This window comes from Aquarana catesbeiana, linkage group LG02 (assembly GCF_042186555.1).
Source record: "Aquarana catesbeiana isolate 2022-GZ linkage group LG02, ASM4218655v1, whole genome shotgun sequence".
In the NCBI taxonomy this organism is placed as follows: domain Eukaryota; kingdom Metazoa; phylum Chordata; class Amphibia; order Anura; family Ranidae; genus Aquarana; species Aquarana catesbeiana.
In genome coordinates this window covers 263,588,188-263,601,754 of record NC_133325.1, presented here as the reverse complement: position 1 = coordinate 263,601,754, position 13,567 = coordinate 263,588,188, and the positions used below count along the sequence as shown (strand labels likewise).

At 44.1% G+C, this 13,567-nt stretch overlaps 1 protein-coding gene across 1 annotated transcript in view; it reads left to right on the top strand.

Moving 5' to 3' along the window:
- Positions 1 to 12,084, top strand: part of DCT (dopachrome tautomerase) — a 34,150-nt gene extending 22,066 nt beyond the window's left edge. The window contains exons 3-8 of the mRNA XM_073614372.1: positions 1,803 to 1,903; positions 6,973 to 7,139; positions 7,648 to 7,827; positions 9,558 to 9,693; positions 10,282 to 10,483; positions 11,150 to 12,084. Coding sequence (XP_073470473.1) covers positions 1,803 to 1,903; positions 6,973 to 7,139; positions 7,648 to 7,827; positions 9,558 to 9,693; positions 10,282 to 10,483; positions 11,150 to 11,331 — 968 coding nt within the window. The 3' untranslated portion in view covers positions 11,332 to 12,084. The remainder of the gene's footprint in view (positions 1 to 1,802; positions 1,904 to 6,972; positions 7,140 to 7,647; positions 7,828 to 9,557; positions 9,694 to 10,281; positions 10,484 to 11,149) is intronic.
- The last annotated feature ends 1,483 nt before the right edge of the window (positions 12,085 to 13,567 follow it).

The window sequence follows — 13,567 nt, the reverse complement described above, 5'->3', positions numbered from 1 at the left end:
AGCAAGAATAGGCAATGTTCTGATCAAGGAGGAATCTACAGCCCTACTACTGAGGTCGGTAGCGGTGTCTAAGAGCTGGCTCTGCCAGCTCTAGCAGTGCATCGTCAAGGCTCGAGGGAACTTGGGTGGGACCAGAGACTTGGTCCAACCACAAGGACCATATATTGGCAAGCTTATCTCTGGTGCCCTTACACGTAGCAATCCAATCCTCCGCCTCTCTGATCTCATTCACCCTGCATACCCACTCCTCCCAGTTCGGGACCTGTGCTCTCTTCCAGTAAATGGGAAACAGTCTCTTGGCTGCATTCAATAAGTGAGGCAGCACACTTTTTTTTTTTTTTTTTTTTTTTTTTTTTTTTTTTTTTATAGTGACTGACCGACATTGGAGGAATGTGTAGGAGGCAATGGACTGGAGAGAAGGGAATGTCTAAACCTAGAATTTTTTTAACCTGTTCTTTAATATCTTCCCAGAAAGGTACTGGCAATCCCACCATAAGTGTTCCTTGACCTCCACAGCTCCGCCAGCATAACTCAGAGTTGGAAGGGTATATCCATGCCAGGTCAGCAGGCACCCTATACCAGCATGACCTTTTACTTTTGTCTTTTTTGCATTTTAGAGCCCATAAAACTTGAATGGGTTAGCTGGTATAAGTGTCGATTGAGACTTGGTAAATTCCATACCCAAGTCTCTCTCCCAGGCCCAGATATATATGGGCTTGGTGGCCGAGGAGGAGGACCCCAACAGTTGGTAAATTTCTGAGACTGCTTCCTCTACTATAAAAAGGCCTTGAAAGGCCTTGAAAATGTGAAGGGATGTAATATCTCTTTATGGAGCTGCCGTGTACCTCGAAAAAAGTGGTGTAATTGTCCCTCAAAGTTCATTTGAGGTCCCCCAGTCCAGCCGTCGGGGACTCAAAGGGCATCAGTCTGCCATTCCTCAATTTCCCACAGCTAGCATTCCCATCATCTACCCAAGGAACAGAGAAAGGAATTTGTTCCCCTGGAGGGAACCAGAGAAATCCACCCAAAGGTGCCAGCGGGCACACAGAGGGGGGCCAGATCCAGCATTCTGTTGACCTGGTCCCATGTCTTAAGTGCATGGGTCGTCAATAGGGACGTATTGTCTGACAACCCCCTGGGCATGGAAGCATTTTAACTGTTTTTGTTCAAGTGTTTGTTTTTTCATTAAACAGCATAGATTGCATTCACCAGATGCTCATCTAATGTGATCAATGACTATTGTGCTACAAATGTGCTTGGGACATTAATCATGCCAAGGTCCTAGACATTTAAATGGTGTCCTTGTGCTTGTATTCAGAGATTACTTCTTAATGGTATTACAAGTATACAGGTAACAACCCTTAACACTGAAAGATCAAAACGGGTTACTTTTTATGTTCAGTTAATTATACTTTCATCCGGTGGAATGAAATTTTTAAGTTAAACTTTCTATTTAGGAAACCTTCCTATATTTTTAATTCTTACAAAATGTAATTTACCCAGATCAATATCTTTTTTTTTTTTTTTTTTTTGTAAAGTTATCCAGACTATTAAAATGCAGTAGACCTAAAACTGTACCTTACAGCATCATTACTCTGCCTCGCTAGGCTAATCATAATAGGTTCTATTAACTGACTGTGACATCCAATTAATCAATTGATTGTCCTATAGAAAATGTTGCTTTGTGTCTATTAATCCTTGTAGCAAGCTCTTTGGTGCGGCAATGAACCTAATATAACTGTCTCTTGGAGCGTAAGCTAAAACTCCTTTTTTTTTTTTTTTTTTTTCCCCCTCTTTTCCAGGGCCAGGACGCCCATTCAAAGCTATAGATTTGTCACACAAGGGTCCTGCATTTGTTACTTGGCATCGATACCACTTGTTGTGGCTGGAGAGAGATTTACAGGTAATGTGGGAATAAACTGTCATCGTCTAGAAAGGTAAACTTTTCTTATTCCCGTTCAGTGAAGGTAAAATTTGCTGCTGCATGGGGAAACATTTTTGTTTGGTTCTATCTTGTGGCAGCAGTGTTTGTCAGGCTACCAGATTTCTCGTATCGAGGTTATACAGAACACTTTGTTTTCTCCTCTCGTCTTCCAGGACAGCCTCTGAGACATAGGGCTCCCCCCTCCGGGACAGGAAACGCGTATACCAATTATCTTAAAAGGTGGTCCTCCAAGCCTCCCTCTTCAGTTATTGTGTTTCCTGCCGGACGGGAGGGTACACGCTAGGAACTTAAGGAAGCTCCATGTCTCAGGATTGTCCTGGGAGAGCCCCTGACATTGACTGTCTTCTGCCTGGGCACCCCTCTGTCCTGCTGGGGAAGAGGGTGATGCTAGCTCCACCACTGCCGTTGGCTCGGAGAGAGCAGGACCCCAGTGACTACAGCCACGTCCCCCCCCTACAGTGCCCGAACCTGCATAGTGTCCCGGGCTGGCGGGCGAGAGACGCTCGGCCGGCCATGCCGGTAACCTCTGTGGCTCTTCTGGTTTCAGCGGGGGTGGGGATTCTGCGTTTCAACAGGCGGAAGTGGCGCAATGTACTTCTGGCGGAACCGCGTCATCAGGGGGTGCAGGATTCTTGGGACCCAAGTAACTCCCTCCCTGGGTGGGGTACCTCAGGTGATGGGCTGGGCACGTCCTAGGCTGACCCTAGCACAGCGGTAGTTTGGGTCAGGGAGGCATACTAATAGTTTGTCGTGTTTTTTTGTTTTTGGTTTTTTTTTTTCTGATTGGCTTTCAGGTTAAAGCCCAGGACACAGGGGCACAAAGAACCCCGCCCTACAGACCATAGCAAACAAGATTCTGTGCTGGGCCGAGGTGAATCTGTCCTCATTGTCAGCCATTCACCTAAAAGGCTCTCAGAATTCACTGGCGGATTTTCTCAGGCACCAGCATGTGTCAGGACGAATGGTCCCTCGACATATGTTTTAAGAGAGATTGTGCGGTGTTGGGGACAGCCGGAGGTAGACCTCTTCGCCTTGGCGGGCAACAAGAAGGTGGCGCAATTCTTTTCCATCCACCCGCGGGATCAGGCCACAGGGATGGATGCCTTTGCCAATCCTTGGCAGTTCAACCTGTGTTATGCCTTTCCTCTAGTGAGGCTGATAGCTGCGGTTCTCTGGAGATTTCTGGCAGAATCGACGAGCCTCATCTTAATGGTGCCATTTTGGCCAAAGAGACCCTGGTTTGCCAATTTTGAAGAGACTGGCCATTTGCCCTCCATTACCTCTCCCGGTCAGGGAGGACTTGATTTCCCAGGGCCCTATTCTACACCCGCAAATGGAGAACCTCAGACTAAGAGCCTGGTATCTGAGGAACGGCTGTTGAGAACTCAGGGATTTTCAGAAAGTGATTAGAACTCTACTTGAGTGCTGTAAACTGGTAACCAGGGCAATTTATGCCAAGGTATGAAAAGGTTTAATTCCTGGTTGGTAGAGCAGGGACTGAATCATCCTGGGATTCCGGCAGTCCTGGATTTTTTTTCCTGCAGACCTCACTTCAGCAAAATCAATTGGGCGTTTTTTTTCAAGGCCCTGGCGAGGTCCAGACTGGTGTGGGTGAGAGCCTTCCCCACCTGGGATCTGGCCTTGGTCCTCAGGGCACTTGTTGGTAGTCCCTTCAACCCCCTGGAGAAATCATTGCTAAAATGGGTTGTTCTCAAAACAGTTTTTTTGATAGCTATCACGTCAGCCAGAAGGGTGAGTGATTTGCAGGCTCTCTATTGGGGAGCCATTTTTGTTGATTCTGGAGGCTAGGATCGTACTTAAGACAGATCCCGGTTTCCTCCCTAAGGTAGCATCTGAGTTCTAAGGAACATAGGACATTGTTCTGCTTACATTCCGTTCCACCTCAGAGGCAGATGAGGAGGAATCTTTAAGTTTATTAGATGTTAAAAGAAGCCTTTTAGTTTATTTAGAAGCTTTAGGAACGCAGATTCTTTTTAATTTTGCGGGGTCTGCAAGGGTTATAGGGTATCCAAATCTTCCATTGTTGGATGAAAATGGCAATCATAGAAGCTTATGAGTTGGAAGTTAGGCAAGCACCATTAGTCAAGGTACATTCCACCAGGGCAGTCTGTTTCATGGGCAGAGAGGGCCGGTGCCTCTCCGGAGGCCATTTGCAAGGCAGCAACGTGGTTCAGCTACTCTAAAATTTGCTAAACATTACCATCTGGATTTATTGTCTGACAAGGAGCAGACATTTGGACGAAAGGTCCTCCAGGCAGTAGTCCCGCCCTGACAAAGTAAGTTTCTTGCTCCTCTCAGAAGCTGTCCTGGAAGACGAAAGGAGAAAACCGGAGTTAAACTTACCGGTAACTCCTTTTTCTAGGAGCCTTCCAGGACAGCGCGGTTTTCCCATTTTGGTTTTTTCTATTAACTGGTGTTGGAGTTATGTACTGACGTGTTAGTGTGTTATGTCTTTCAGAGCCTTCCGGTAGTTCTTTGGTAAACTTGAAGAGGGAGGCCTGGAGGACCAAGTTTTAAGATAATTGGTATATGTGTTTCCTTCCCGGAGGGAGGAGCCTTATGTCTGAGGCTGTTCTGGAAGAAAAAGTTACCGGTAAGTCTAACTCCGGTTTTTCATTTCATGTTAAAAGGCAGGGGTGGGGGGATTGTTTACTAGAGGCAAATCCACTGTGCACTTGGGAGGTGCAGTCGCTGTAGATCTGAGGGGAAGCTCTGAAATGAGGGGAAGCTCTGCTGATTTCTAGCATCCAATCATGTGCAAGCAAGGATGTGGTTTTATATTCCTTGCATGCCCCCCTCAGAGCTACAGCAACTGCACTTGCAGTGCACAGTGGATTTGCCTTTAGTAAATACCAATGTTTGCTTTAAAAAAAAAAAAAAAAAAAACCCTTGCACTTTTCCTTTGGCATCCAGGCAAGGTATCCTGGCATAGGTTGGTAGACTACCCATCTACAATAACAAAAGTAAGGAAGGTAAGTTACTTTACCCAAAAGGAGAAGTTCCACTTTTCCTTCTCTTCCTTCTAATCCACCCAGCCCCCCCACCTCAAATATTTTTGTTGTTGTTGTTTTTTTTTTTTTTGGAAAGGGGGGGAGGGGTGGAGCAGGTACCTGACTTTGACACATACCCACTCCAACCTCCAGTCAGATCGACAAGGCAAACTGACCAGAGGTTTAGCCTCCCCCCCCAAAGCCTCTTGGACCATGTCACAGGTCCCAGGAGACTATGGGACCAATCACGTGGCACAGCTTGCACATGCGCAGTGGACAGCTGACTGTGAAGCAGCAAGAAGTCAGTCGGCTGCCCAGTATTGGGATACTGGTGCCTGCACCTGAAGACCGGCAAAGAGCTGGGTTGGGTAAGGACATCTCTGGATGTCAGGTAAGTATGTTTAAGTCAGCAGCTACAATATTTTTCACAAAATTTTGTTTACAGGGTGAATAACCTCTTCAAGGAAAGATATGAGTCCTTTGCTTGCTCCTCTCAAAATGGCTTCTACGATTAAGAAATTGAATTAAACCCTCCAAAACCTTTACAGCCAAAGATGCTGCAGTCTTTGCCTCTGCTTGATTTGTAGTTGTCATGATGCTGCACATGTGATCAGTTATGACACCAGCCATTTGATGGCAGTTTGGTTGAGCACAAGCAGCTGTGAGTTATCATTGATATCCCTTGAATGTAACGGTTTTGGGAAACCGTTAGATGGATTTAAGGCATATCTAAAACCAACATTTTTAAAGGGAAGGGCTAGAACCTCCTGAGGTTTTATTGTGGTCTGTGTGGCGATTCACCCAATGGGATACAAAACATGGCAAGAAATCCTGTACATGGCTTTAGGTAACTTAAAACCTTAATGGCTACTACCAGATAGTGTTGACCTTTTTTATAGCTTGATATAGCCTTATGCACTGTATGTAGGGGGAAAAACCGCCTCGGTTCACACTGAACCTTGTATGAATCAAAAGAACTGCACTGCTTTCCTGTTTTGGTTCACACGCGATTCAATCCGTTTCAATTTGAGCCTATTCATTTTGAATGGGCCCAAATCACACTACATCACACCAAAGTAATGCATGCACTGCAAGCAGATCGCGTTGTACCGTGTAATCCGGTGCAAGCAAACTGTCTACTTTCTCCACTGCAGGTGGGGCTGAACCGCAGTGGCGTTGCAGAGGCAATGCCACTACGGTTTCCTTTGTCACAGGAGGCAGATATTCAAATGGATGCTAGCACCCCATGTGACTGGCAGCCATCTTGGGTAATGCAGAATCTATTTAAAACCCTGACTCCTGGGCCTGGCACACATTTTGTGTGGCTAGAGCAGTGTTTCTCAATGCCAGTCCTCAAGGCGCCTGAACAGGTCATGTTTTCAGGCTTTCCATTATGTTGCACAGGTGATTTGATCAGTTTCACTGCCTTAGTAATTACCACAGCCATTTCATCTGAGGGAAATCATGAAAACATGACCTGTTGGGGCGTCTTGAGGACTGGAGTTGGAGCACTGGGCTAGAGTAGGGACAGTGCTTGGCATTGGGGAAAGGTTCCAGAGTAGGGAAAATAAAGACATGCCATCCTACCTGAAAGCCTCCCCACTCGGGGTATGGACCGGCCAGGCCGCATTCCACTCAAGACTGTCGGCAAGCCTGAGACCTTCTGCTACTGACACATTGTGGTTACGTTCTGTGAGTGCTCCTGGTCAATTGCCTTTCGGTCAGGCTTGTTTATTGCCGAACTTCAATTACACTATAAACCTGTTACTCTGTACCTGGACTATTGTGTTCTCTGCTGCTGCACCTATCCACACATTTGTGACCTGTGTTTGGGGTGTTAAGATTGCAATGAAATGCGCTGCAGATCGCAAGGACTGTGATTTGAGTGCAGTGCAGAAAACTCACACGAATGGTGGGTTTCCCGTGCTGCATTCTGTGAACCTAGGCTAAGGGAGGATATTAGTAGTTGCAAATCTTTGTTTGCTTTTTAATTGCTGCTATTACTGCTTGTTACAGAAAATGCTTGGCAATGACTCTTTTGCTTTACCATACTGGAATTTTGCAACTGGAAGAAATGAGTGTGATGTCTGCACAGATGAACTGTTTGGTGCACCCAGACCAGATGACCCCACTTTATTAAGTCTTGGTTCCAGGTTTTCACGCTGGGAGATCGTGTGTAATAGGTAACCTTTCTCTTTGAAATCAGCTGAATAAATAAGGTTTATGGTGGGAGGGAGTGTCCGGGAATCTGCACTGGCTTCTGTAATAAAAAAAGTGTAATTAATGGACTGCGAATTTGTCACATTTCACTGGAGTTGGGAGAGGTTTAGGGTTCCTTGGGAAGTCCATCAGATTGGGGTGCCATTGCTTGGAACCAGATGCTTATGGGTTCACATAGGCAGTTATTACAAATGAGAGCTTTTGGTAAATGGTTAATTTTGTGTGTGTATCCCACCCCTGTTCTTTTAGAATTTCTACCTTCACTTTCTTTACCAAAAATCTAGACAGTGAGGGGTCTTCTATGACACTATTGACCGCATTAAAAACTGACATTGTTAACCCTTTTATCAGGTCATACTGATGTTTTAGGCTGGGGTATCCCTCTAAAGTAATTTCAGTTGGCTAAGAAAACACTCAACTTTGATTTGGAATCCTTCATGTTAAACTGTATTTTTCTATTTAAAATCCTAGTCTAGATGAGTACAATCGTCTTGTTACACTGTGCAATGGCACGAATGAAGGTGTTATTCGCCGCACCCCAATAGACAGATCTGGTGGGCGACTGCCAAACACAGAGGACATACAGAAATGTCTTTCCCTCACAGATTTCGACAATCCTCCTTACTACACAAACTCTTCTTTTAGCTTCAGGTATGTATTTTGTCAGTGAATTTGCTTGCTTTTATACTTGCCCAATACAAAAAAAGACTAAACTTTTCCTGATAAACAGCCTTTTTGACAACTTCTCATTCTTCAAATGCTAGTTGAATAACAAAAACAAGATTTCACATAAAGCATTACTGGCTCTGTCCTGACTTTCGCGATAGGCATACTTGTTAAAGATCAGTGTTTTGTTGGCCTAATAGCAAGGCATTTAGCATATGCTTCCATAGGTCCCCATTTCCCAGGGGACAGTCCCTGATTTAAGGTGTCTGTCCCCTGCAAACATCCCCAAAACCAGCAGTGTAACTAGGGGCATGGCCACTGGAATGGTATGGGCAGCTTTCTCATACTGAGTCACATCGGGTCAGCAGGGGGGGTTCAGGACTATTAGGGGCTGCCTGTTACTTTTTTAGTGGGACCACTTTGTCCAATCCTTTCATAGCTGCAGACTGCTGCCACGTGATGCTGTCCTTTTGCTCCACAGATCCCTCTAGAGTAGCACCAGAAATGTGCACTTCATAGCTGGCCCTAACTCCTGTCCAATTTGTCTGCATGTAGATTTCTCTTCAGCTCCTTGCAGCACCTTCACAAATGCTAGAGACCTGCCAATTGAGGCCTACAAGTGAGGAGACCAGGGGAGGGGGACTCAACCTGCCACAAACACACACATCCTGTCAGGTTATGGCAGAGGCTCAAGAGCTGTCAGGATTACATTGATACACACATTGTGGCAAGAGTATGTCAGGGGAGACTGGGAATCAAGGGGGGAGACACAACTGGATGGGTGTTGGGTTGCAGGTGTAGGTTAAGACCAATATGGATGCTGGCAGGAGGGGGTGGTGGTGCTGGGTATTGTAGTGGTTGGGTTGTGGTGATTGGTATAGTAGTGATTAGGGGTTGGTAGTGATGAGTACAGTAGTAGTGAGGGGATGATGGTGCAGGAATGTGGACAGCAATAATTGGCATGGCTGATGTTGGTGACACTTGCTAATGGTTGAGGCAGGTACAGCTGATAGGGGAGGTAATGATGGACAGGGCTGCCAAAAGGGGGGGCCTGTCCATTAGGGGTGCAAGGGTGTTGGCCCCCTGATCTACATACAGGGTGCCGGACCATAGATTCCAATGGGGGGTGTTTGAAGTACATCACATGATTAGACCCAGGGGCTCTAATGGGCTTCAAAAAAGGGTGGGCTTGGGGTGCAGAGCACTGTGTTCCGAGCCCACCCAGTTGTGTGAGAACAGTGAATTAATATTTGCTATCTCACACTGATCCTCCTCCCGGCCAATCAGGAAGCAGGTCTCGTGATCCGTCAGACTGTCTGAAAGGACAGGCGATCCTATTTGGACGCCTATGAGGAAGAGGGAGGAGCCACCAAAACAACGTTGTGATGGAGAGAGGACACAGGAGCAGCCACTCTCCACCTAGATAGGGTAAGTGCTGGACCAACGGGCAGAATCCGCAGGCAGTACTTCCCATACTGGGCATGGGCTGGGAGTTGAACAATAATCCTGGCCCGACTGGGAGAGAAACCAAAGCATTAAAAACCATTGCTGAAGGATGATTATTGTTGGTTACTGGCAACTGTATTCCAGTTTAATACTCCGCACCATGCTGAGTTTTCTTACAAGAGATGTCCCTTTTTAACCTGTCTTGCCTGCAAACCTAAAATATGTTTGAGGATGAGAATTTTTTTTTTTTTTTTTTTTTTTTTTTTTAGGAATGCACTTGAAGGCTTTGATGACCCAGATGGAACATTGGATCTTCCCGTAATGAATCTCCATAACCTAGTCCACGCATTTTTAAATGGAACCAGTGCATTGTCCCATTCTGCAGCCAATGACCCCATTTTTGTGGTATGTCCTTTCTTTGAATTACTATATAAACGTAACTGACCAAGCCACGTAAAATTGGGTTTCTATAATCCTTACACATTGGACAGGGTTTAGTGTGAATGGGTCTCTGTACAATACAGCATAGAGTATTTATTTTATGTCTGTTGTATAATCATGGTGTGTCTCATGCTGAGCTGCATAATCATGTCATTCTTAATTCATTTATGCCTGGAAAGTTGTTGCTCTGAGAACACTGAGATACCCTTTACCCAGGGCTCTTTTCAGGCATCTAAAGACCATAAAAACTTCTTTTGCTCACCCCTTAGCATGAGCTTATCACTTTAGAGACATTCAACCTGGTCTAAGCTGCATTCTCCAGCTGTACTTCCACATTCCTGCTAAGACTTACAGTATTGAGTCCCACAGCAGCACATCACTGGGACAAACACATTACCAGAAAATATTCCCAATAGAGTTGGGAAGGAAAAGTCCACAAGAACTTTTTTTTGTGTGTGTTTGTTTTTTTTTTTTTTTTTTTTTTTTTTTTTTTTTTTGTAGACCTATGCCGATGATTCATATTAACCTCTCTGCAAATGTTCATATTGGTAGGTTCTTCATTCTTTTACGGATGCAATTTTTGATGAATGGATGAAGCGTTTCCAGCCTTCTGATGCAGTGTGGCCCCAAGAACTGGCACCAATAGGACACAATCGTCTGTACAACATGGTGCCTTTCTTTCCTCCAATAACCAATGATGCGCTGTTCATTCCTGCAGAAGAGTTGGGCTATACATATGCTATTGAACTACCAGGTATCTTTATAAAATATACTTGCTGAACAAATAGTGTTAGACTGATCTGCATACTTGGTTTTAGAAAGCACTAATGAATTTGGATCCGTGTGGGTTAGTATAGTAACCTATAATGGTAACCTTTTAGGTTTGTGTTTTTTTTTTTCCATTATTTTCTTGGGTTCTGTGCATGTGCTTTCCAGTTGCTGTAAATCTGCCAATCTATGAAGGATTGCCCTTTTACACTGATTCATTCCTAGAGGTAGAATGCAAATGAATCATTGTTAGTGGTTCTTCATTGAAAATATTGGTAAATGTTTGCTCTCCATGTGTCCTAATTTTGGCCCTACATTCTGCATATGAACCTTTGACACCTGCTATACAGCATGTGGGGGGGGGGGAGAATACAGTAGCTGAAGCCTCTTGTGCCAGATCAGCAGACAGGGTTGTATTGGATACCACAATATGTAGCAGTGTGCAACTGCAAGTAATGGAGCCACACCCTGCACCATCATATCACACTCAGTTTGTGTGTGCTGCTACTGATTAGATTTCAAACCATGCACATAATCCAAGCAGTGGATAAGTCAACCCCTGTAGATATTTACTATTGTGTATGATTATAGTCGAGCATGACCTAGAGTGTAGAGGAAATGCTTATAATGTATTTTTCCCATTCGTCCCCAGCTTCTGATGCAGACATTCGGGCGGCAGGAGTCCTTGTGGCATCTACTGTAGGAGGAGTACTTATTGCTTTACTTGTAGTTTTACTACTCCTTGTTCTCTTCATGCGCAGAAAACAACGACAAGGCTTTGAACCATTAATGAATGCAAAATACCAAACCACTAAATACACAGAAGATGCCTAAAGTGATTTCAATGTTTTCCTCTAAATACATTGTAGCACTGCACTTGTATTCACAAAATGTCATTCTAGTCCAGGGATATGGAATCAGCGGACCTCCAGCTGTTGCAGAACTAAAAGTCCCATAAGGCATTGCAAGACTCTGACAGCCACAAGCATGACACCCAGAGGCAGAGGCATGATGGGAGTTGTAGTTTTGCAACAGCTGGAGGTCCGCCAATTGCATATGCCTGTTCTAGTCCATTCTGAAACTGTTGGACCCAAGAACTATTCTTGGCAAGTTTAAAAAAAAAAAAAATTTTTTTAGTTAATACGTAAAAATTTTCAGAACGCTTAAATTGTCCTCCCCTCAAAACACTTTTATTAAATTGTCCTCCCCTCTGTACCATTGGCAAAATAAGTAAACCTGTCATGAGTGGAACATTGTGGCTGCCGTTTCACACATATCCTTGAGGTGCTCAATGTCATATTGGCTTACTCCAGCTTCAATACCTGAATCCCTAAACCACAACAGGTATGCAGATGAGGACTTCTGGCTTTTCTAGGACTTTCCTGGTCTATACATTTGTTCTAGGTCTGTGATTAGAGTATTTAAAGCTAGCTGTTCACTGTAATACTGTCAACTAGTGTTGTCAACGGGAAATCTGCAATGGCAGCCTACGTATTCTATATCTCTCATGACAAATTTACAAACCGGGTGGTGATATCAAAGTATGCAGTCCTTTTTTTGACAAAATAAACATACAAAAGAGCGGTTCTGGTGTGTGCCTTACATTTTTTTCATACTTTTTGACTGAGGGTAGAGATGGGTTGTTTTAGCCAGTACCCAGCCTGTCCTTTTGGGATGAAAGGAGCAAGTCTGGAGCAGAGCCATGGGTTTGGGTATCGTCTTGTTGCTGAGACACTATGTATTTTTAGAATTTTTTTTTTTTTTTTTTTTTTTTTTTTTTTTTGGAAATGGGTTTTTGTTTCTCCTTAGGTTTTCAGCTTCTAGAAATGCACTTCCTGTCTCTGAAACAGTTACTAAATGTATTGCATGATCTGTGTTCAAAAGATCTGTCTAAACTATTTATATAATAGTTTTAGATGAACTTTTGGTGATATTTGCCAACATACTTCTAGCATCTAATATTGTCACAAGTCAGACATAAGTTGGTCAGCCTTTAACTGAACTCAGGAATGCAGCCACTTTGTAAACTGTGCTGACATACTTGAAGTGGTAAAGGTTTGCATTTTTTTTTTTTTTTTGTTCTTTTTTATTAAAGTGTTACACTTTCCTGCTCTGTGCAAGGGTTTTGCACAGAGCGGACCCTGATCCTCCTCTTCTGGGGTGCCCAGTCGGCACTCCATCGGGTGCCCCCACAGAGAGCCACTTTCCATGGGGACACTCATGTGAGTGCACTCCAGAGTCTCGCTGCTGTGTCCATTGACACAGACAGTAGGACTTGTGCCCCCCCTTGTGTCACTGGATTTGATTGACGGTAGTGCTATTTAATTACCACTGGGTTTTTTTTTGCTAAATAAATGAAAGACAAATTTGGGAAAAGTGTTTTCTTTGTTTTTTTGTTATAAAATTATGCAAATAAAAAAATTGTTCATAAATTTAGCCCAAAATATATAGTGATACATTTCTTTGGTGAAAATAACTCAAATTGGTGTATATTTATTTAGTCCACAAACTATGGTGTGTGTGTGTGTGTGTGTGTGTGTGTGTGTGTGTGTATATCTGAAAATGTATCAATCCTGATGTACTGACTCGCCTTTATTGAGCCCCTAAAATGCCAGGACAGGAGAAATGGGGCCCCCCCCCCAAAAAAAATAAAATAAACACTACTACCGTGGCTGCACTGTTCTACACATGTGAACTTGCAAACACATCCTGAATTGCTTGTATGCGGTGTTTAGCAAAAAACGCTAGTTAAATACCGCATTAGAGTCAATTCACAAAAGGAAATAAATGCATGCCGTAATGAAGTACTGATCCAAGCTTGCGGTAGCTATACGATAATTATGCCAATGGTCAGACCCCCCCCCCCCCCCCAGTGGTTTAAAGAAAAATAGGCAGGAAAGTGCAAGCTGGAGTAGGTGTCGGCTACATGTTTAGTCAGTAGTTTCTGGAGACTGGCAGATGGCATAACAGATGCCAGCCCTGTGAATCCAATCTTCTGGAATTTAATGCAATACAGAAGAGACGCTCTCAAGTGGTCCTTTTTAACCACTTAAGGACTGCCCCACATACA